Here is a 26,102-nt window from a genome sequence, read left to right on the forward strand (position 1 = left end):
ATCAAAGTTGAAGTTCATGAAATCATGAAAACATTTTAATGTTCTTTTCAAATGCAAAATCAAATAAAATTTGTCGAAAAAGATTTAGGAGATAAACATACTTTGTTTTCAATGTAGAGCTAGGTTACCTGTAGATGTAACCCCGCTAAATTGAATTTGGAACCGAACGCGCAGCGTGAGGTTACAAATGTTAAATTTAGCGCGGTTAAATCTCCAGGTAACCTAGCTCTACATTGAAAACACAGTATGTTTATCTCCATTCTACCATGACTAAATAAAACGCGAACTCTTTGGTGTTAGCAAATATACTGAGTGAAGCGGCATGGGTTGAGTCCAGTGTTTTGAGAGGGCGCTGTATATATACTCAAGCAGTTTGTTTACACCGTAATACTTCACTCGAACATATGACAGGCACTGAAAGAATATAAGCACGGCAGCTTGATAAGCTAACATGAGGTGGGCATCCCTAAAGAAAACAAAGCAAGCTTTGCAAGGCTTTCGCTCTACATCACACGTCACAATTATGACGCTCATTGTGTCGCAAAAGATATGACGTCACAGTCGTATACAGAAAAGCGCCAAAATTCCAAGCTCTCTGTTGTCTCCAAAACGTAAATACATTCCCTTTGTAGATTTCTATCGTGTTTTCTGCACGAAATGTATTGCCACACTTCCTTTGAATATTGTAGTAACTGCATCTGTGCATTTTGTAACCTGTAATTGTAGATATAATTATTTATATATGCCTACCGACAATGACTGAAAATAGTACTATTCTATGAATATTAGCTTGCGCGGTGATGCGGCCGTCAAACCAGCTGTTTCAATCAGAGGGGGTTTATTGTGATTTAATAGCCTCTGACTGACCAATCAGAATCGAGTAGATTCCAAATTCATGGTAGAATAAAGATTAATGAGTCTCTTAACCATCCATCCATAATATTTAAGGGGGCCCTGGTGACCCAGTTGTCTGAGCCGCCAGGATTCGCTGTGCAGAGTTGCGTCCCTTGGGCACGCCAGAACCCTATGATTGTGGGTTCGAATCCTGGTTCACTCTGATTATGTTTCTAGGTTTGTCAGCACCATACCCGTGCTCGTGGGTTTCACCAAAGTGGTTAACGTCTGAGACCTGCATCACTTCGGGCTTTCCTCCCACATTAAGCTGACACGCCGCGATATAACTGGAATACTGTTAAAAAAAGCGGTGTTAAACCCAACTCACTCACTCAAAATATTTAAGAAATTATGTCTTGTGGTTGAATATGAACTTTTGTGATGACCCCTATTGTTGAAAATTAATAATTGGATTAAGATAACTACTTAGCAGAAAGGTTTTAAGGGCCCTAGGCCCCCTATTTTCAAACATTAAAGAATGAATGAAGCTGCTGTTATTTAGACCGTCATACAAACATGGTTAGTTTCCAGTCAAGCAGTATTGTTTACCTGACCTACACCGATGTTTCCTCCTGTTTCAGGTATTAAGTATTTTAATCGTTGCACACAACACAATGTTATTGCTAGTGGGGATCAAAGCTCTACCTATTGGGGCCAAGGTAAGACTTATTCTGTTTACAGTTTTCCTGTACCCTATGGTTGATCTCTCGTAAATGTCATTGCAAAGTTGAAATTCAAAAGTAGAGTAGGATAATATCATGAAGTGAGCATTGCATGTGTGTGTGTCTTTGATGTGGGCCAATGTTGATGACGTGTTTTGTCAAAGGCAGCCCCAAGTGTACTTCACATGATTGTCAGGGTTTTAACCTTGGCATTCAAAACTAGGGGTCCAGGGGACCAGCAAGAATAAGTTTCATTGGTCCTTACAGAAACTGAGGGGGTCTTGTAAAGTGGTCTGGTGGAAGAGCGTCCGCCCGGAGAGCGGAAGGTCCGGGGTTTGATCCCCGGCCACGTCATACCAAAAGACGTTAAAAGATGGTACTTGTTGTTACCCTGTCTGGTGCTCGGCATTAAGGGGATAAAACAAGGACTGGTCGGCTCGGAGTCAGTACACTGTGTCTGACTGGGGTATTCATGTTAAACTGCGGCATGGTATCTCACTGAGCTAGCACTATAAATCGGCATCACTCTGGACTAGTACAAGCAGCCACACAAACACACACACGTACATGCACGTCGCTATATTGGACGCAACGTTAAACCCCATTTCACCTCACCTGACCTGTAAAGCACTGAAATGGTATAGTGTACTGTTAGCAGGGATAGAAATTAACACTAGCCGTCAAGCCTGATGCAGTTTCACCAATGTTAATGGTTTCCTTAGGGCTGGTAGAAGTTCACACATTTTGGGGGATGTTGCTATGTTGTCACTATTTGGGCAAGTAGATTTTCTAGATCAATTTCTTTCCCTTGTAAGATTTGATAATTACTATAATAACAAGATGTTTGTATTTCTGATATGCAATGTTGTAGTTCTGATATAATGTCGGCCACAACACCATTTATTCACAGCCTCGTGTTTGTTCTATTCCAGGATACAGTGTTGGGATTGGCATCACTCTCAACATTTGGAACAGTTGGAGCCTTTTTAGAGATTGTTTTCATTTTGTATCCTTGCCCTCAGACATGTTCATTACACGGGTGATATTCATAAAAATCCCGCTGGTTTTAACATCATTAAAATGTATTCTTGTTCATGCAAAAGTATATTCATCAACATTGACCAATGATTGTTCTCCAATAATGGATATTGCACTGATATATAGTGAGTTTGCAAGATTGCCAGATAAACCTGAGACATATTCCAGGCAAAGTATATATTTTATAACTTATCCTGCGTCACTCCGTAATGCATTTACTGCCATTTTTTGACAGAAAAATGAAGCTGTGTGAGGTCCAGGTGAAAAAGAAGTTGTTCCAGCCTGTTGTAAGGCAGACCCCATCACACACCACCCACGTGACCACGGAAGTGATGACGTCACGTATCTGCACATTACTGCTTGTCATCAGGATTACACTTTTCCCTCACTTTATTGTATGTAAATTTAATATTTTAACCACCATAATGTTGGTTTTTATTCATTTACTTATTCTCCCTTTGTTGGGTACATGTGGTGATTGCAACTTGAATTACAGATTTATGCTCACTCATTGCTCTGGTTGTCCTGGCAAGAAATTGCTGAAGGTCCCACACCATACCTTTACTCAGCTGCGAAAAAATGTTTTTTTTGCTCCCCCTTATCACCGCCAAGTTTCAACAAATATGAGCAGGTGTCCCGGAAGTGTATTCATCACACCAAGATGTCTGACTCTCAGGATTCCCCTGTACTGGAGACTCCTGGTACCATGCCTGAGCCATCCAACTCGGGTGGGAAGTTGATCATGTCCACTCTTCCGACTACTGCATCCCTTGCACTGCCATCAACGCTGGGTTCCACGAATGTCTTCGACGCCTTCCCAGGCACCAATCTCTGGCCAGCTGGCTACGCCTTCCCACACTCCCATGACATCGCAGATGACCCGACAGCCCCAGTTCCCTCCTATGATACCATTAACACGGTGTTGGCAGTTTCGGAGAATCGAAAAATTACCAAGGTTCCGGAGCTGCAAGCCCTCCTGCGCTCTTTCCGCCTTGAGGATCAGAAGGCCAAGTTCCCACCACCTGCATTAGATCTGAATGTGGCTCTTCGATTCCTGCGCGGACCTCCATTCAAGCCTCTACATGCAGCTTCCATCTATAACCTCACCAAGAAAATGAACTTTCTCTTGGCTTTGACTACAGCGGCAAGGGTCAGCGAGCTGCACCCACTCAACATCTCCTAGGTCCACTTTGAGAACAGGGTGCAGGGAGCCGTTCACCATCCCACCTCTTTCATCAATTGTGGGGATTGAAGATGAGGACAAACTCCTCCTGTACCCTGTCAGGGCTTTGAAGGTTTTTATCTTCCGCCCAAGACACAGCGTGGTGCCCCCAAATGGATTTTCATGCCCGTCTCCAAGACATCCATGACGGAAGTCAGTCGCAACACCATCTCCCTGTGGTCACGCGCCATTACGAGGCATCTTGGAAAGATGCTTTTGGACAGCTGACACAGTCTTTGCAATCAACTACCTGCAGGACGTGGCCTTGGAGGACATTGAAGGCATGCACAGTCTTGGTCCTCAGGTTGGCACCCAGTAGGTCGCCATTCCCAGATGCCACTCCATCTCCAGGTGTTGGCCTTTTCCGACTCTTGCAGTGTTTGCATGCCAGACAGGGGGGCTTCATGCTACAAGCATTGGCTGGGTTAGTCAGTTTTTAGACCTTAGCATATGCTAGTTTCTATCGCTGCTTTGTACCAGTATTTCCTCATTCTCTCGTTCTTCCTTGGACAAAACCGCCTCTGTGGTCCAGTGGTAGAGCGTATGCCTGGAGAGCGGAAGGTCCGGGGTTTGATACCCTGCCGCGTCATTCTAAAAGACGTTAAAAAATGACACACACACACACGCACACGCACACGCACACGCACACACACGCACTATACAGGTGCAATAATCTTGGACGCGACGTTAAACCCAATTTCACCTCACTTCCTTGGACAGGACTGGTCCTTGGGTTGCCAATCCTTGCTAAAAGCTGCACTGGACGGATACCGGGACGTCTTTGAGGGTTCCTGAGGGTCAGATCTGAGAGCATTCCCACCTCTATACCGTCCGATACAGATGCATTAAGGAGTAATGCCGGATAAGTTAAGAAATTTAGTAAAATCTAAATATTTTTTACATCTGTATACTTATCCTGGATTACTACATCTCAGGGCCCACCCGTCGCAAGACTTGCCTACCTGAGATGTCTTCAGATGTTACGATCAAGCAGTAATGTGTAGATACATGATGTCATCACTTCCGTGGTCACAGGGGTGCTGTGTAATGTGTCTGCCTAACAACAGGTTGGAATAACTTCTTTTTCAGCTGGACCTCACACAGCTTCATTTTTCTGGCAAAGGAAAGCAGTAGATGCATAAGGAGTAATGCAGGATATGTATACAAATGTACAAAATATTTAGATTTTACTAAGTTGATGTTTCCATTGTATCTGCAGAATATAAAGATGACACATGATTTTACGTTCATGGGTTAATCCATACATTGACCATGTACACAGACCTGAAGTTATATTGAAAACTTAGAACCAACCATTCTTCATATTTTTCAAGCTTAAGATGAAATTTATTTCTTCCTTAACTCGACTCAGATACTTAATGTCTGCATCAGTTGTTGGTTTTTACAGTTTGCCATTTTTTTGCCGTCTGCAACCTAAGGTGAAGGACACACCAATGGTGAAGGTCATCGCCAACTGTATAGTGCTCCTTGTTCTCAGCTCAGCGCTTCCCATTTTGTCAAAAACTCTCGGTAAGTACCAGGGGATCTATCTTGCATGTTCAGTCAAAATTTGGGTGTGATAACATTTTTCTCGGATTGAAATCATATGACAATTACCCTTTCCTTCCTTTGGAGTCCACCGCCTCCGTGGTCTAATGGTAGACCGTCTGCCCAGAGAGCGGAAGGTCCGGGGTTTGATCCCCACACGATCATACCAAAAGACGTTAAAAGATGGCACTTGTTGTTACCCTGTCTGGCGCTCGGCATTAAGGGGATAAAACAAGGACTGGTCGGCTCGGAGTCAGTATACTGTGTCTGAGTGGGGTATTCATGTTAAACTGCGGCATGGTATCTTAGTGTGCAAGCACTATAAATCGGCATCAGTCCGGACTAGTGCAAGCAGCCACACACACACATATACACGTGCATGCACGTCGCTATATAAGTGCAATAATCTTGGACGCGACGTTAAACCCCATGTCACCTCACCTCACCTCTTTGGAGTCCCCAGCAAGCTGTGCTGGTTGTGACTTGGTTGATTGTATGTCATCATGCCCCGACAGCATGGGATGTTGCTCATCATATCAATCACTGATTTATCTGGTCCAGATTCAGTTACTTACAGTCCAATGACATATAGGTGGAATAGTGCTGAATGCAATGTTGAATAACAAACAAACAACGAAAAAAAGGGGTGATTATTTGTGTATTTGTTCATTTTGCCACACATAAGGTGTTTTTTTACAGAATATAATGCAAAGACAAGAGCTACATTTAGAATGTATAGAATTATGATTCAGACCCATAAACAAATATATCCAATAAAGCCCATGCAAGTCTATAATATTTGGCAAGTCTAGATTAATGCAGTATCAGTATCATCGGAAAAAGAAGAAAGTCTCTTAAATTGGCTCCTTTTGAATATATTTTATAACTATTATTTAACAACTTATTTTGGGGGGTTGTAAAAATGTGTTCATTTCAGAGACTAGATGTTAGTCTATGATTGATGGGAGGCAACATGTTATAAAGTTTCACCATTATTCCAGAAACACAAAGCAGCTCATACCTTTAGTTAAGTGCCTTCCTTTGTTAAGATAGCATGGTTTTGTCAGTGAGAGAAATGCCACAATTCACTACGCGGAGTTGCACCCCTTAGATATTCATAGCTGTTAGCCATCATGCTATTCATAACAGCATTGGCCTTAACTCGACGTACCTGTGAACTGATAGACAAGCAAGACAATGAACGTGTAATGCTTTTCAGGTATCACCAACTTCGACTTGATTGGAAGTTTCGGCAGCATGGACTGGCTGGGCAACTTCTACATCATCTTCCTCTACAACGTCATCTTCGCCGTCACCACTGCACTCTGCTTGTTCACAAAGTTTACAGCCACACTGCGCAGGGAAATAATTGCCAGATTGATGGCTGCTTTCAAGCGTGAGAAACGGACAATCTCTATGTCATATACCACTCAATTCGCAAATGGAAACTTGAAAGAGGAGTAAGGGAGATAACTCCCTCGAAAATCATTCATAAGTGTTGTGTACATTTTGTAAATATTGTTTTAATTTATTAAGCATATCATACAAGCTCAAGGTTTGCTTCCGGCCAAAAGATCAACTCTCAAAATGTCAGATGGACTCAGTAATTTTTATTGACATTTTCTACTAATTTTTTTTGGATGAATTGGGTTTACAGCAGGCAGACTTGGCTATGTTTTTGTGATCATCTCATTAACTGTGTCCCAGGCTGGTTATTTTGTTAGCTTAGTAGTTATTTGCAACAATGCACGATATCAGGGATGTCAACTTTTTGAACTTCACATGACATTTATCAGTGGTTTATAGTGGATTACTCACATCATCGTCTGTTTGACACAGGGTTCTATACACTCTCTTCCTTCATTACCTGTGAATTCATACATCTGTTTTGCAGTGAAGTTGCTATTTTAACTAATGAGTCAAGAAGTTGCTATTTTTAACCGACCAATCAAGCAAACGCCTGCTTCAAGCGAGCAGGAATCCAATGATTGCTCAAACTGACGAGTGCTCAGATAAAAAATGGCAATATTTGTGAGCAAAATGAGTGACAGCCTTCTTGCCATCTGCTGTACCCATTGCTTCAATATCTAGAACTATAGACACGCGTCACCAGTGCACCGCATTCTGCCGTAAGCTTTCACACGTGATGGAGGAATGTAGTGGAAACACAACCATGAAGTATTGATGGGGAAATCACTCTGAAAACTTGATTGTTACAAAACTAATGGCGTTGCCATGGATACCATTTTCTGTTACTTATCCAACTTGTTCATGTTGCTCAAAGACCTGGTAGTTAATTGATGTTACCATGAGATGCTTGCAGTCATTTGGATATCTGTTTTATTATTGTACATTGAACTATTGGGCTTGGTGGAACCTACGTGTACACACCTTACAAGGTTGCAACTTACACAGCGAGTGTGTGATAGACTTGACAGTATTAGCAATAGGTTATCTGTGCCAGTAGGCCAGTGTATGCAATAGACTGATGCATGACGGCGTCTCTGTGCCAGTGTATGCAATAGACTGATGCATGACGGGGTGTCCGTGTCGATGTATGCAATAGACTGATGTGTGATGGGGTGTCTGAGCCAGTGTATGCAACAGACTGATGCATAACGGCATCTCTGTGCCAGTGTATGCAATAGACTGATGCATGACGGGGTGTCCGTGTCGATGTATGCAATAGACTGATGTGTGATGGGGTGTCTGAGCCAGTGTATGCAACAGACTGATGCATAACGGCATCTCTGTGCCAGTGTATGCAATAGACTGATGCATGACGGGGTGTCGGTGTCGATGTATGCAATAGACTGATGTGTGATGGGGTGTCTGAGCCAGTGTATGCAACAGACTGATGCATTAAGGCGTCTCTGTGCCAGTGTATGCAACAGACTGATGCATGACGGGGTGTCCGTGTCGATGTATGCAAAAGACTGATGCATGACGGCGTCTCTGTGCCAGTGTATGCAACAGACTGATGCATGACGGCGTCTCTGTGCCAGTGTATGCAACAGACTGATGCATGACGGCGTCTCTGTGCCAGTGTATGCAACAGACTGATGCATGACGGCGTCTCTGTGCCAGTGTATGCAACAGACTGATGCATGACGGCGTCTCTGTGCCAGTGTTTGTGCCCAGTGTATAGGGCAGTGTGCTAGTTGGCATGAGATGTGTTGTGAGAGACATTTGACTTGAGATGTGTGGTGTGAGTGGCCATATGATGCAAGGTGCATTGGTTTTGCTGACGGACACATCCGTTTGCCAAACTTCTCGTTTAGATAGTTATAAGTGGAACCCTGCGAAGTCTTCACAAGGCCAGACAAAGTTATTTTCTTTTTGTTTGGACAAGCCTACACTACAATTCAAATAAATACAACTTTTGCTAGAATGATAAATATGCTTCTTAAAACCTTTTTTTAACTCTTTAACCTTAAAGAAATATGCTCAAATCAACCCTAGCAGCATTTGTGATATTTTGCCTCCTTCAACAGGGCATATTGACCAAGACAATCTGCAACAGTATATTAAATTGTTCTGTCCTAGAAACAATGCTAGATATTAATTTTATTTCACCATGGCTCCTGATCTGCAGCAAGTTGAGCCAACAAGCAGCCTATCAGTCAATGTTGCTGCTTGACACGGTGTACATCATGTTCCCCTGGAAACCAAGAACAATCGACAAACTACTCTTTGAATATTCTCAATGGAATGACAATCGTTTGTGTTTCACTTTGTGTCAAACTTTTACCATAATATATGTAATTACCAACATATGATTATTTTTGTCAGATATTTGTATTGTAAGAATTTTTTTAGCAGGGATTCAGATTAATCATGGTCTATTTTCATCATTCAAACATCACGTGGTTCCTGTACATCATCACACATACAGGGTTTCAATGTACCATGAAGTACTTATGTTTTGTAATTATTTGTGAAGACAGTCGGACTGTGACAGGAACAGGTCACTTCAGGGTCAAGATATTAATCTTTGTGTGATTTTCATATTTACAAAATACCAGCACATTAACATGTTAGTGTATTTAGGAGAGTGTTAGAAGCAAGTATTTGAAGAAGTTTGCAAGGAAATATTACCTTGGGATGTGTCTATGTTATGCTTGTCATGCTTGTACACTGAATGAAACATCTTGGACAGTGAACTTGATCTTGATGATTGTACAGATATTGTAGATATTTGAGTTAAATTGGGATGGGGTGGTGGGTGACTGATGTGTGTGAGGCGACATCACAATTACTACCAGTACTGTGCAGCATTACTTATACTATACAGGGAACATTTCAGTTGGATGAAAGCATTGAACTCATCTGTAGTAAGTTTGATATGACCACATAAAGCCATAACTTCATCCCCAGTCTGCCATTGTCGAGATGGAGTTCACTGTAGATACAAGACTTTCAATCATATTCACCAGCATTAGGTGTTATATCATTTGGACCAGTGTCAGAGATATTTGTAGCAATCGACCAGTGACAGCTGCTACAGGGATATTTTGTTACATGGAGGTCAGTGGGATTTTAATGTCTGAGGATATTGTTTGTAGCCTGTATCAGTATTATTTGAAGATGAAACATGTGAGTTTCTGTCATAAGTGTGTGGATATGTAGGGATAGAAATGGACCTCATGATTCTACAAGCCTGGACCTGTTTAACACAGCAATCTCAGCGCTAAGCTGATCGTATCTCCCATACTTTAATATAGACTTACGATCATTGTAGCTAAGATATTTTTCTGTAACAGGCCCCTGGTAGAATAACATACAAGGGCACACCCCTAAAGCCTGTATTTCCACTAGCCCTCTGTAATTCCACTACAGGGTTGCCTGTATTGAGTTTTGACAAATATGTTTTTCAGATTGAAAAAAAGGAAATACACTAAAAGATATTGTCTGTTTTGGTGTGTGTGTTTTTTAGCCTAATGAATGTGAGAAATACCTTAGCCCATCCCACCTACTTGGCCCCACCCCACCTACTTGGCCCCACTCGTGAAGACTGAACAGTCAGTATTCCCACTATACCCACTGCAGTCGTGTTGTGTGTGCCCCACTCCTTGCTTCTCACCTCCCGGGGCTTGATAACTCTTCTTGCTACCGGTTGAGAACCAATAAGGACTCACACCTAATGCCTCATAATATTGTGTTTAAACTGCAACATTTGCTGCCTATTTGTGACTGTTTCCAGGGCGTGTTGATCGTTGATTGAATTTGTTCAGATATGGGTTCCCCCCGGTGCTGGCTTAGTTCTGTAGCTGGCTGTGAAATTGACTCCCTTAGAGCCACATTACTTTTCAACAAGGGAAGTTTGCAGTAGTGTTGCTCCCGGGATGGTGTGAAGCACATGGAGAGTTGTACAACCACGCGATGCTGCCCACGAACAGCCCTTGATCATGCGGGCGCATCTAGAACCTGTGTGCATGTGGTTTTGCTACTATTGCTTTTTATCCTCATAGCCAAAGATAGTGTTTTTCTGTGATATTTCTGAAAAAAATCCAGTGAGATCTTCTATATGGTTAACGTGTGAGTTTTGTAATTGTGTGATCAGCCCCAGAATGTTGCTGTATGTGTACTGAATCTATGTACTTTGTATGTGTGTGTAACAAGTTGGCGCAGCCACATGAACTCTGTGACTATACTCAAACCTATTAGAAACGCAACATTTTGTTAACCCTGCATGTAACAGTGGCAGCAGGCTAGTTGAGTTGGATAACTGTTACATCTACGTATTAACTGATATGTGTGTAGGTGTCAGTGTGATATTGTGTGATGAGTAGACATGTGTGTCTAGAGAATGTCAATGTGAGTAATGGGATGTCAGCTGTAGATGTATGTGGTGGTAGCGTGTGTTTAGCCTGGTGTGTGTCTACACGAACAGTGTGAGTAATGTGTATAGATATTTATAGATATTTATATGTACACAGTGAGTGTAGTGTGGTGTGTAAGTGTGTGTGTGCTATGTGATACTGTGAGTAATGTGTGTAGATGTGTGTACACTGAGTGTAGTGTAAAGTGTAAGTGTGTGTGTGCTATGTGATACTGTGAGTAATGTGTGTAGATGTGTGTACACTGAGTGTAGTGTGGTGTGTAAGTGTGTGTGTGCTATGTGATACTGTGAGTAATGTGTGTAGATGTGTGTACACTGAGTGTAGTGTTAAGTGTATGTGTTTGTGTGCTATGTGATACTGTGAGTAATGTGTGTAGATGTGTGTACACTGAGTGTAGTGTTAAGTGTATGTGTGTGTGCTATGTGATACTGTGAGTAATGTGTGTAGATGTGTGTACACTGAGTGTAGTGTAAAGTGTGTGTGTGTGTGTGATATTGTGTGTAGATGTGTGTACACTGAGTGTAGTGTAAAGTGTGTGTGTGTGTGATACTGTGTGTAGATGTGTGTACACAGTGAATGTAGTGTGGTCTGTAGGTGTGTGCGTTCACAATATGTGTCGTGTGGTGTGTAGATGTGTGTGTGTGTGATACTGTGTGTAGATGTGTGTACACTGAGTGTAGTGTAAAGTGTGTGTGTGTGTGTGTGTGTGATACTGTGTGTACACAGGGAATGTAGTGTGGTCTGTAGGTGTGCATTCACAATATGTGTCGTGTGGTGTGTAGATGTGTGTGTTCTATGTGATACTGTGGGTAATGTGTGTTCACAGTGTGTGTAGTGTGGTGTTTAAATGTGTATCCAAGTGTTCTCTTTGATGAAGTCCTTGTAGTCTCCATGTGCGTGATGAGTGTGTGACCACATCTGTGTATAATGGTGCCAGTTTTTTTAGACAAGTTAGTGGAACTCGTCAACAGGTTTCGTACATTACTATGCTAATGTTCAGTTATCCTTTGCTTTCCTGCTTTGACAATGCAAATGAGCATGCAGTGCTCTGCTTATTTTCAGGTGCAATAGATAGATGTTTTCTCAGTGCCAGCTGCATTTCCCAGTTGTAAAGTATACATGCCAAAGTAGATAGTTGTCCTTCCCCAGTCCGTCTGGTGGTGCTGCACCAGGTGGCTATCATGGGACAGGCTGCGCATAGCTTGTGTTTGTCTGACACAGCCTCCTCCATCGTAGCATTATAAGTCGCATGGTTCTCTACCCACTCTACCCATACACCATGTCACCACTGACACCACCAGGTCGGTTCATGTTTCCTACCTCCTGAAACCCTTGCACTTAGGAGTTGTCTCCCTTATATCAGTTTGCTCAAGGAATGTAACAACTCCAGTGCATGTACAAAGTAAAAATCTGTATTTATGTAGACTTTAGGTTGAATTGGAAGCAATGTAATGGTACCGGCCATCTCCCATTGCATCAGTGAGTCATGATTGAGCCCCTTGCAAGCCAAGTACCAATGACCTTTTACAAGAGTCCACTGCTTGGTTTCTTATCATTATTTTAGCTTGTTATTTGTTAGTCCTACTCCTTGAATTCCATCTTTGTTTTAAATATTGCTTTGCCAGTGCTATTAGTCCTGTGCATACCTTATTCAACCCAATATGTGTGCCATGCTTTGAAGTTAGTGAAAGACAAAAGGTGCTATTAGGGATATGATGAATTCTCACCATATTGCAATTGGTGCATTGATATACTACTCAAAAGAAGTTAAGGATCATGGATTCTTTCATATTACAATTGTTAATCTGCCCTGAAATGAGAGATTACCTGTAGTAATATGAAAGAATCGGGTGATCCTTAACTTCTTTTGAGTAGTATACATATATCCTGTAGGAACACTTATTGGGTTGAATATGGTAGGATGTTTGTTCCAGTTTGATGTAAATTTTGTTTTAAAGCAATGTTATTCAAAGTTAATGTTAAAAATATGTGCAATGTAGAGAGAATTCTGTGTAATTAGTTTAGTATGTTGTCAGGGTCAGGGGTCGGTCTGACATGTGACCGACTCAGACCCTCGAGATGCCCCTTGGCCAGTTTGTGTCTGTCTGTCAAGATGTCTGTCTGATGACTTTGACTCATCTGTGGTATGAATAGTCAAATGTTTAGACCGTGGCTTTGCTTTTTGGTTTCAGTGTAAGTACCATAAACTTCAGTTCAACTACTTTCGTAGTTGCTGCTATTGTATTATTTCATGTGAAATGTCTTATTTTTGCCAGATTCTTTTTAGTGCAGTGCTCTTATGGACCATTTAAACCTATCACATAAAACACTCTCCTCCTACACTACTGATTAACCCAGAAAAAACAAACATTAATCAAAGGCACAAGCAAGAAATCATTCCAAATATGGATCAGTTTCTTTTGTTTCAGATGGCAGGGTTCTTGTTTTTACAACTAAGTGGGGACCACTTTATTTTCTTAAATTTGACACACTGAAAGTTGTAGACGCCTCTTGTCTAGTCAATAGCTGTAAGGGCAGCCTAGTAAATAATCTACATCATTAAACCTACCTCAGAATAGATTCTTACTCCAAACTGCCCTAGCATTTCCAGGCCATCTCGTCCCTCTCTGTCCAACACAATCAGGCCGTCTCTCTCTGTCCAACACAATCAGTCCAACTCCAGGCCATCTCTACTCCAGGCCATCTCTACTCCAGGCCATCTCTCTCTGTCCAACACGATCAGGCCATCTCTCTGTCCACCTCAAGGCCATCTCTACTCCAGGCCATCTCTCTCTGTCCAACACGATCAGGCCATCTCTACTCCAGGCCATCTCTACTCCAGGCCGTCTCTCTCTGTCCAACACGATCAGGCCATCTCTCTGTCCACCTCAAGGCCATCTCTACTCCAGGCCATCTCTCTCTCTGTCCAACACCAGGCCGTCTCTCTGTCCACCTCAAGGCCATCTCTACTCTAGGCCATCTCTCTCTCTGTCCAACACCAGGCCATCTCTACTCCAGGCCGTCTCTCTGTCCAACTCCAGGCTAAACTTCCATGAGCCCAGAGTATCCATTACACTAGTATTATATTCATTTCACTGTCATCTTTTGTTCTTAATTAAGCTAATGTTTAACATATATCATTAGCTATGTGTATCCTGTGTTTATAGTTTCTTCTGTATCGGTTTTATTTTTATATGATTTATAAGATTTCTTATCATGATTACACAAGCATTGTGGCATGGCATGACAAGACACCAGCACACCAGAAATAGACATTTGCACAACCAAGCATTATCAATCAGTATACAGTTATATTGACAAACAATATTTTATGTGTATGGTTATTATTCTTCTATAAGATACTAATTTCTTAATAACATTTACAGTAGATGTTATTCTAAGCCCCAGGATAGAATTATATTTGGTGTATATATTCAATCAGTGGTTGTAGATGGTTCAGACCAGCTTTGCTTGTATTGGGCTGCAGATTGATATAAATAACAAGCTTGTTTTCCACATTACATGTAATCTGTATGTTAGATGGTATTATACATTAGCCCTGTCAGCAAGCCATCAAGTAGTCCTGGCATGAAGAATGTTCTCAGGAGGTGTGAGTAATGGGAGGTCTAGCTGAAGAACGTTCTCAGGAGGTGTGAGTAATGGGAGGTCTAGCTGAAGAACGTTCTCAGGAGGTGTGAGTAATGGGAGGTCTAGCTGAAGAACGTTCTCAGGAGGTGTGAGTAATGGGAGGTCTAGCTGAAGAATGTGCTCAGGAGGTGTGAGTAATGGGAGGTCTAGCTGAAGAACGTTCTCAGGAGGTGTGAGTAATGGGAGGTCTAGCTGAAGAATGTGCTCAGGAGGTGTGAGTAATGGGAGGTCTAGCTGAAGAACGTTCTCAGGAGGTGTGAGTAAAGGGAGGTCTAGCTGAAGAATGTTCTCAGGAGGTGTGAGTAAAGGGAGGTCTAGCTGAAGAACATTCTCAGGAGGTGTGAGTAATGGGAGGTCTAGCTGAAGAATGTTCTCAGGAGTTGTGAGTAATGGGAGGTCTAGCTGAAGAATGTTCTCAGGAGGTGTGAGTAATGGGAGGTCTAGCTGAAGAACGTTCTCAGGAGGTGTGAGTAATGGGAGGTCTAGCTGAAGAACGTTCTCAGGAGGTGTGAGTAATGGGAGGTCTAGCTGAAGAATGTTCTCAGGAGGTGTGAGTAATGGGAGGTCTAGCTGAAGAATGTTCTCAGGAGGTGTGAGAAATGGGAGGTCTAGCTGGAGAATGTTCTCAGGAGGTCTGGGATATCTTGGCGTGTAGGGAGGTCCAGTTAACAATTATCTTTTCAAACTTGAGTACACACGATTATTATGTTTTAGAGATCTTCCCCCCTCAGAGGATGGGGGAAGGGTTGTGTAGGGGTGCTCATTAAAAAAATTGTTTTCAGTGATTGGACAGTATTGCTCATACCAGTAGTTAAAATGCACCAGAAAATATTGGTCTCGTATGGGGATGTTATTAATATTACTTACAGGTTGGCCTTGAAATTTGTCAGGGGTGCTTATTGACCTGAATATGGTAAGTGGATATCATTTTAAAGGTTTGTTTGTGCAGTGTTTTTGTGCAATATTTCTGTTTAGACATGCACAAAACCTCATCCCTCTGTCCACATTAAGTACAGTCAGCCTGAGCGAAGTACATTCTAAACACTAATGATAAAATGTCCAGAGGACTATTAGAATGCCAAAACAAAGATATTTGTATCCATGTGAAAGACAGTCAAACAACGCTGTGTTGAAGTTGAAGGTAAGTACTTCGAGTTATCATAGGTTCGTCATAACCGACAATGATGAATAAAGAATGAATACGCAGGGATCAAGCTTTTACTTCGAGACAACCATAAGGTCAACACTTCAAAGTTCAACACAGCGGTGTTTGGCTGTATATCTGATATACATGTAAATTAGTGTTTTCAAAGTCCTTGGACCATGGTGTAGGTTCAGCAATTTTTATTGTCATAATATTTAGTGATGTTTTCCACATTGCCAGACAATTAGAAAAACTGGTCATGTTGATTTTTTCTTCCAAACTAAACAAGTGGTTCCTGTTAGACACCACCTGGCCACTACAGCGGCATAGGGATACTGATCTCATGCTGTGGAAAAGTCGCTGATGAAAATCCCGTCAATGTATTATGTCAGATGTTCTCACTGATGTTTTTCACATATCTCTTCTGTATTTTTTAACTGATCTGCAATGTTTTGGTTATATTTTGCCAGAAACATATTTTGGTTCCCACATATGAAAATAGCAATGTTCTTCCAATTATATGACCCCAAACAGACCAATCATATCATTTTTGTCAAGGTTCCAGCTCAAAACATTGACGTGACAGATTCTTTGAATATTTTTGAATGATTACTTCGTTATTTTGTGCCAATCTTTCATTAGGAGTTCCCTCAATGTGTCAATGTAGAACGTCATGATTAGACATTTTGATACTGTTTCATTTTCCTCATCTGATGGAAGGCCCAGTGTTTGTTCACAAACGTATATTTCTTTGAACTAAATAAAGAAAACGTTTGCTTGATTTGATTTGTTCTTTATTACACAGCCAATCATACTCAGACCACTCCGCACAGCTCTGTATGTAAAACTGCTCTGTAGGGTTGTGTCCCTTGTGTAATACTATTGAGTTGTTTCCTTTGTGTTGAACTGCTCCATAGAGTTGTCCCTTATTTGATACTGCTCCAAAGAGTTGTCCCTTATGTGATACTGCTCTATAGAGTTGTCCCTTACGTAAAAATGCTCCAAAGAGTTGTCCCTTATGTGATACTGCTCTATAGAGTTGTCCCTTTTGTAATACTGCTCCACAGAGTTGTCCCTTATGTAATACTGCTCCACAGAGTTGTCCCTTATGTAATACGGCTCCACAGAGTTGTCCCTTACGTAAAAATGCTCCAAAGAGTTGTCCCTTATGTGATACTGCTCTATAGAGTTGTCCCTTATGTAATACTGCTCCACAGAGTTGTCCCTTATGTAATACTGCTCCACAGAGTTGTCCCTTATTTGATACGGCTCCACAGAGTTGTCCCTTACGTAAAAATGCTCCAAAGAGTTGTCCCTTAAGTGATACTGCTCCATAGAGTTGTCCCTTATTTGATACGGCTCCACAGAGTTGTCCCTTACGTAAAAATGCTCCAAAGAGTTGTCCCTTATGTGATACTGCTCCATAGAGTTGTCCCTTATTTGATACTGCTCCCCAGAGTTGTCCCTTATGTAATACTGCTCTATTGAGTTGTCCCTTATGTAATACTGCTCCACAGAGTTGTCCCTTATTTGATACGGCTCCACAGAGTTGTCCCTTACGTAAAAATGCTCCAAAGAGTTGTCCCTTAAGTGATACTGCTCCATAGAGTTGTCCCTTAAGTGATACTGCTCCATAGAGTTGTCCCTTATTTGATACGGCTCCACAGAGTTGTCCCTTACGTAAAAATGCTCCAAAGAGTTGTCCCTTATGTGATACTGCTCCATAGAGTTGTCCCTTATTTGATACTGCTCCACAGAGTTGTCCCTTATGTAATACTGCTCTATTGAGTTGTCCCTTATGTAATACTGCTCTGTAGAGTTGTCCCTTATGTAATGCTGCTCTATAGAGTTGTACCTTATGTAATACTGCTCTATAGCGTTGTATCTTATGTAATACTGCTCTATAGAGTTACCTTATGTGATACTGCTCCATAGAGTTGTCCCTGATGTAATACTGCTGAAAGGAGTTCTGTCCCTTATTCCTGCCAGGATCAGTTTGTTATAGATTCAAATCACAGATTCACTGCAGACATGATTTTTAATCTGTAAGTTCCATGCCCAGGTTGGTGGTGTAAATGTACGACCTGTCTCCTTTTGGTCCTTCATTCAACTTTAAACTGAGACATTTTGATAAACTAGCATTGTCGATAATAACATCATTCAACCTAACACGAATATTGCTGAGTGGGGCGTAAAACAACCAACCAACCAACCAACCAACCAACCTAACACTACCTTGTCCAACAGAATATATGCTTTACGGCACAAGAGTAAAATCTAAAGAATTTCGTAACAGCTCTATACTTGTGTGCACCAAAACGTGATGTGATGGAATTCATTTTCTTGCAGCGATAAAGTCCTGATTGAATTTCAGATATTAGATCAGATTCATCAGAAATAGAATAATACAAGACATGTTATGTTTATTAGTCGCAATTTAGAATTGTTCATAAATAGATCTTCATCAACTACCTTGAACAAACGTAACCCTAAACTGCCAGTAAATATCGGATAACGATGTCCAACGTTAATCTCATTTGTTCATAGTATTGTTTAAGACAAATGAATCTAGCCATCAATACTAATGCATGTCTGAACGGACCACAAAGACAAAGGAATATGTTACACAGTATCATATGAAGTATTGAATTAACCAATCAGTGTCAGGCGGAGTCGGGTCAGGACGACATTGCGGATCCTTGAAACTCGTGCATATGGAGGTTAAGTGGGTTTTAATTGGTAGCGTTACCCGGATGTAGACAAGTGCTGGGGTAATTACGGTGTGCTGCTTTCCTGATGATTTGTTCCAACAACAACAGTCATCATGCCTTGTTCTTTCCCAGTACTCTCTTGACATTCTCCAAGACTTGCCCCAGTCTCTGTGTCATTACATCCAGTCACTTGTTTCTCTTGGCGGGGTACTCGGCTGACTTCAGTCTCTGTGAAATAACATACAGTCACTTGTTTCTCTTGGCGGGGTACTCGGCTGACTTCAGTCTCTGTGAAATAACATACAGTCACTTGTTTCTCTTGGCGGGGTACTCGGCTGACTTCAGTCTCTGTGAAATAACATACAGTCACTTGTTTCTCTTGGCGGGGTACTCGGCTGACTTCAGTCTCTGTGAAATAACATACAGTCACTTGTCTCTCTTGACGGGCTACTAGACTGGCTTCAGTCTCTGTGAAATAACATTCAGTCACTTGTTTCTCTTAGTGGGCTTCTAGACTGGCCTCAGTATCTGTGAAACAACATTCAGTCACTTGTTTCTCTTAGTGAGCTTCTAGACTGGCTTCAGTATCTGTGAAATAACATTCAGTCACTTGTTTCTCTTAGTGGGCTTCTAGACTGGCCTCAGTATATGTGAAATAACATCCAGTCACTTGTTTCTCTTGACGGGCTACTAGACTGGACCCAGTCTATGTCACATGACATACAGCCACTTCTTTTTCTGGACGATGGGCAACAAGAGCATACCTTGGATCCAATACCATATGAACTTATAGTGTACATTATTGGAGGAATCGGACCGTGCGCTTCTGCCAGCTTGTACTGGGATACCTAACCACAGCGTCACCAGACACCATCAGTTTAAATGACTTTGATTAAATCTGCGATTGAACATTTCAATCTGTCAATCTCATTAAGCGCCAGTTTGTTTTGGATAAATTGTCCTCGATAACACATCCGTCATATCTTCTTTTTGCGAAAGCATGATAAGAATTGTAAAATATATCCTGCAGTCCTACAATGTCTGAGCTGAAGAACTGGCCTCCAAATACGGCATAGCCGAGTCATAATTAATTTCAAAACCCTTCAGGCTACCTTGGCGCCGGCCAAAGAAAAATAACAAAGCCGTGCTGTGAAAAGCTGGGGACAATGACAGTCATTGACAACTACACAAAAGCCGCCACCGCCAGTGGTCATCCAAACATATGTTAGTATTGATATGCATTAGAGATCATAATGTAAAAAAATAGTTACACATGCAGCTTCTAACATATTCTCATCATTTTACATGGCTTTGTTCCAACTTCAGAAGTGTAACTAAGTCACTATATATTGCATGCAACCCGTGAAGAATAGGTCTTCAGCAACCCCTGCTTGCCCTGAAAGGCGAATGTTTCATTTGTTTTCACCCCTTATGAGTCCGTAAAATTTCCTATGACTCACTCACTCTCACTCACTCACTCACTCACTCACTCACTCACTCACTCACTCACTCACTCACAGGAATGATGTGTACTTCACTCATCACGAGAAACAGCCGATTCGATTAACATTGGCCCAGTGCATGATCTGCAATGCCATGGTCTTGCTGGACTATTGGTAATAGTGGTAAAAAACAACACAACAACACAATCAACAGTAACCTCATAAAATATTGGGTTCTGTTGGCGATGAGCGTTGGTCACGCAAGTGGTTGACTGTGTTTCTTGGTGTCCCGTTGGCGATGAGAGTTTGTCACGCAAGTGGTTGGCTGTGTGTCTTGGCGTCCTGTTGGCGAAGAGCGTTGGTCACGCATGTGGTTGGCTGTGTGTCTTGGCGTCCTGTTGGCGAAGAGCGTTGGTCACGCAAGTGGTTGGCTGTGTGTCCTGGTGTCCTGTTGGCGATTAGCGTTGGTCATGCAAGTGGTTGGCTGTGTGTCTTGGCGTCCTGTTGGCGATGAGCGTTGGTCACGCAAGTGGTTGGCTGTGTGTCTTGGTGTCCTGTTGGCGATGAGCGTTGGTCACGCAAGTGGTTGGCTGTGTGTCTTGGTGTCCTGTTGGCGATTAGCGTTGGTCATGCAAGTGATTGGCTGTGTGTCTTGGCGTCCTGTTGGCGATGAGCGTTGGTCATGCAAGTGGTTGGCTGTGTGTCTTGGCGTCCTGTTGGCGATGAGCGTTGGTCACGCAAGTGATTGGCTGTGTGTCTTGGTGTCCTGTTGGCGATGAGCGTTGGTCACGCAAGTGGTTGGCTGTGTGTCCTGGTGTCCTGTTGGCGATGAGCGTTGGTCATGCAAGTGGTTGGCTGTGTGTCTTGGCGTCCTGTTGGCGATGAGCGTTGGTCATGCAAGTGGTTGGCTGTGTGTCTTGGCGTCCTGTTGGCGATGAGCGTTGGTCATGCAAGTGGTTGGCTGTGTGTCTTGGCGTCCTGTTGGCGATGAGCGTTGGTCACGCAAGTGATTGGCTGTGTGTCTTGGTGTCCTGTTGGCGATGAGCGTTGGTCATGCAATCACTGCCTGACCTACACTATCAATAACAGGCCAAACTACGAAGGCTGTATAGCACACCCTTTTGCATGTATCAAGTACAATACTCTCAGCCAGAGACAAAACTACAGTCAAAGCAGCGGAAAGATTCAACTTCTTCTCCAAATGAATCACACACACACACACACACACACACACGCACACGCACACGCACACACGCGCACGCACGCGCACACACACACACACACACACACACACACACACACACACACACTTTCTTGAGTCAATTGTACGATTCCGACTATATCATGAGCATGTGTTTATAAATCACTATCAATTATACATGATACCAGGTGTTCGCGAAAACCTTACAAAGGTGTTGTCGTCATGGATGGAATGCATGACTGTGGCTTTAAACTCATTGAACATCCTCCGTATTCACCAGATCTGGCACCATCACATTTCCAAGTCTTCCTAAACTGGAAGATGGCCCAGTCGTCTAAAGCGCCGCGATTCGCTGTGCAGAGTTGCGTCCCTTGGGCACGCCAGAAACCTATGATTGTGGGTTCGAATCCCGGTTCGCCCCGATTATGGTTCTAGGTTTGTCAGCACCATACCCGTGCTCGTGGGTTTCACCGAAGTGGTAAACGTCTGAGACCTGCATCACTTCGGGCTTTCCTCCCACATTAAGCTGACACGCCGCGATATAACTGGAATACTGTTAAAAGCGGCGTTAAACCCAACTCACTCACTCACACTAAACTTGAAGAAAGAACTGTCTGGCAAGCATTGTGCAAATGATGTCATTCTTCCACACACCCAGCCCCACTACTTCTTCGTTGCACTTAATTGACTTTCGCCCGTTAATCCCATCGGCTTCCTCGTCATATTGTTATCTGTGTACATTAATCCCACAAAAGCATAGCAGCTGGCGCATATTTATGGACATACACACGCACGCACGCACACACACATGCACACACGCTGGTAGCAATATTCTAGCAATATCACGGCTTGGAACACCAGAAATGGGCTTCACACATTGTACCCATGTCGGGAATCGAACACGGGTCTTCGGCGTGACGAGCGAACGCTTTTACCACTAGGCTACCCGATCGCCCCTATAGTAATATGAAAGAACTGAGTGTTCTTTTACTTCTTGTGAGTAGTACCTGCGTGTATTTATGTATTAAGAAAACAATCTGACCTTCGTGTTAATTTTTCGAGGTGAATCCCCGTTATTTCGGACACCCCGCGTTTCTTGGGCGTCCGTATACAAAGGGACGTAAAACCATTATTCTGAAACTCGTTAATCCGGATATTTACAAAGTTCTAGGAGAGCAGGATGTCTAGTCCGGATTAACGGGGGTGCACTGTAGTCACATCCAGTTCTGTTCCATCCTCTTCTAACACAACGCGGATATATACAATACTGACTGGGATATATACAATATTGACTGAGGATATATACTATACTGACTGGGGATATATACTGTATTGACTGAGGATATATACTATACTGACTGGGGATATATACTGTATTCACGATGGTGTGTTTAGCAGCTGCTGGAATATGTGAACAGTTTTCGTACTGTTTCTCTTTTAGTGGTGTATTTAGCCATGCATTACTAAAGGAGCTCAGCTCAGAAAGGACATCTCGATATATTCTTATGTTGATTAAATGTTAAAAAGACGCACACATGTGGGAAGAAAACATAATCATCTTCACATCAATATATATTCTCTGAAGGACACCTTGCAAAACCGCCTGAGACAACATCTAATAATACAAAAGCGGGTCGTTAAGACGTGTACCTTTACGCCATTAGTTTACTTTACGCCACATCGAACTTCTTTCCCTTGTAGCTGAACCAGTTTATTCTATCTACTCAAAATAAGTAACGTACCATCTGAGTCTTTAATATTACAAAAGTTAATCTGTCATGAAAGGATCGGGTGGTCCTTGACTCTTTTAGACGTATAGTTTTACAGATCTATTTGGGCAATAAGTCTTGCTTTGTCTTTGTTTCATCCTTATTTGGTACTGCTATCAGATATAAGACGTGTTTATTTCAATTGAATACCAGCTTCTATTTTTCTGTTGCCATCTGGAAATTCAAGAATCGGTTCATTTGTAAAATAAGACGACACACATTTTATGCGTGAGTGGGTTTGGTTTAATGCCGATTTTAACAGTATTCCAGTTATATCACGACGTGTCAGTTTAATGTGGGAGGAGAGCCCGAAGTGTTGAAGGTCTTAGACGTTTACCACTTCGGTGAAAAAACGAGCAGCTGTATGGTGCTGACAAACCTAGAAACATAATCTGGGCGAACCGGGGTTCAAACCCGAGATCATAAGTTTATGGCATGCCCAAGGGACGCAACTCTGCACAACCGAACTGCGGCGCCTCAGAAGACTGGGCCACCCGTGCACCTCGACAACGTTGGTGTGGTATGATATCTGATTCCTTCACAGTTAGGTACAAAAATGTACGTCTAACCGTTTTTAAAACAAAACAAAAACACGTTTATCTCTTTGCATTAATTCCAACTTCTTAATCATCTAACTATACGTATTTTCGCTTACCCAAGTACAAATAAGAACATTAAGCACATACCTAAAATAATGGAGTCTCGCTTCCCTGATGGGTCCAGTCTCGAGTAGTGCAGCATCGACTCTCTGGCAACGGTAGGACACCATCGAATCTCTGGCAACGGTAGGACACCATCGACTCTCTGGCAACGGTAGGACACCATCGACTCTCTGGCAACGGTAGGACAACACCGACTCTCTGGCAACAGTAGGACACCATCGACTCTCTGGCAACAGTAGGACAACAACAACTCTCTGGCTACAGTAGGACAACATCGACTCTCTGGCAAAAGTAGGACAACACCGACTCTCTGACAACAGTAGGACAACACCGACTCTCTGGCAACAGTAGGACACCATCGACTCTCTGGCAACAGTAGGACAACAACAACTCTCTGGCTACAGTAGGACAACATCGACTCTCTGGCAACAGTAGGACAACACCGACTCTCTGGCAACAGTAGGACAACACCGACTCTCTGGCTACAGTAGGACAACAACGACTCTCTGGCAACAGTAGGACAACAACAACTCTCTGGCAACAGTAGGACAACACCGACTCTCTGACAACAGTAGGACAACAACGACTCTCTGGCAACAGTAGGACAACAACGACTCTCTGGCTACAGTAGGACAACAACAACTCTCTGGCAACAGTAGGACAATATCGACTCTCTGGCAACAGTAGGACAACATCGACTCTCTGGCAACAGCAGAACAACACCGATTCTCTGGCAACAGTAGGACAACATTGACTATCTGACAAAAGTAGGACAACACCGACCCTCTGGCAAAAGTAGGACAACATCGACTCTGGCAACAGTAGGACAACACCGACCCTCTGGCAACAGTAGGACAACACCGACCCTCTGGCAACAGTAGGACAACACCGACTCTCTGGCAACAGTAGGACAACACCGGTTCTCTGGCAACAGTAGGACAACAACAACTCTCTGGCAACAGTAGGACAACATCGACTCTCTGGCAACAGTAGGACAACATCGACTCTCTGGCAACAGCAGAACAACACCGATTCTCTGGCAACAGTAGGACAACATTGACTATCTGGCAACAGTAGGACAACACCGACCCTCTGGCAAAAGTAGGACAACATCGACTCTGGCAACAGTAGGACAACACCGACCCTCTGGCAACAGTAGGACAACACCGACTCTCTGGCAACAGTAGGACAACACCGACTCTCTGGCAACAGTAAGACAACATTGAACATCTGGCAACAGTAGGACAACAACAACTCACTGGCAACAGTAGGACAACATCGACTCTCTGGCAACGGTAGACAACATCGACTCTCTGGCAAAAGTAGGACAACATCGACTCTCTGGCAACAGCAGGACAACACCGATTCTCTGGCAACAGTAGGACTACAACAACTCTCTGGCAACAGTAGGACAACATTGAACATCTGGCAACAGTAGGACAACACCGACTCTCTGGCAACAGAAGGACAACACCGACCCTCTGGCAACAGTAGGACTACAACACCTCTCTGGTAACAGTAGGACAACACCGATTCCCTGGCAACAGTAGGCAACATCGACTCTCTGGCAACAGTAGGACAACAACAACTCTCTGGCAACAGTAGGACAACAACAACTCTCTGGTAACAGTAGGACAACAACAACTCTCTGGCAACAGTAGGACAACACCGACCCTCTGGCAACAGTAGGACAACACCGACCCTCTGGCAACAGTAGGACTACAACACCTCTCTGGCAACAGTAGGACAACACCGATTCTCTGGCAACAGTAGGCAACATCGACTCTCTGGCAACAGTAGGACAACATCGACTCTCTGGCAACAGTAGGACAACATCGACTCTCTGGTAACAGTAGGTAGGACAACACCGACTCTCTGGCAACAGTAGGACAACACCGACCCTCTGGCAACAGTAGGACTACAACACCTCTCTGGCAACGGTAGGACAACACCGACTCTCTGGCAACAGTAGGACAACATCGACTCTCTGGCTACAGTAGGGCAACATCGACTCTCTGGCAACAGTAGGACAACACCGACCCTCTGGCAACAGTAGGCAACATCGACTCTCTGGCAACAGTAGGACAACATCGACTCTCTGGCAACAGTAGGACAACAACAACTCTCTGACAACAGTAGGACAACATCGACTCTCTGGCATCAGTAGGACAACATCGACTCTGGCAACAGTAGGACAACATCGACTCTCTGGCAACAGTAGGACAACAACAACTCTCTGGCAACAGTAGGGCAACATCGACTCTCTGGCAACAGTAGGACAACATCGACCCTCTGGCAACAGTAGGACAACATCGACT

General features: G+C 43.0%; 1 protein-coding gene across 1 annotated transcript in view; it reads left to right on the top strand.

The window, feature by feature from the left end:
- The window catches only part of LOC124113347 (limb region 1 protein-like), a 39,915-nt gene extending 28,488 nt beyond the window's left edge, over positions 1–11,427 (top strand). Inside the window, exons 12-15 of the mRNA XM_046473649.2 lie at positions 1,476–1,553; positions 2,489–2,562; positions 5,189–5,346; positions 6,584–11,427. Coding sequence (XP_046329605.1) covers positions 1,476–1,553; positions 2,489–2,562; positions 5,189–5,346; positions 6,584–6,828 — 555 coding nt within the window. The 3' untranslated portion in view covers positions 6,829–11,427. The remainder of the gene's footprint in view (positions 1–1,475; positions 1,554–2,488; positions 2,563–5,188; positions 5,347–6,583) is intronic.
- Positions 11,428–26,102: the final 14,675 nt, after the last annotated feature.

This window comes from Haliotis rufescens, unplaced genomic scaffold, assembly GCF_023055435.1.
Source record: "Haliotis rufescens isolate VD_foot unplaced genomic scaffold, xgHalRufe1.0.p SCAF_4, whole genome shotgun sequence".
In the NCBI taxonomy this organism is placed as follows: domain Eukaryota; kingdom Metazoa; phylum Mollusca; class Gastropoda; order Lepetellida; family Haliotidae; genus Haliotis; species Haliotis rufescens.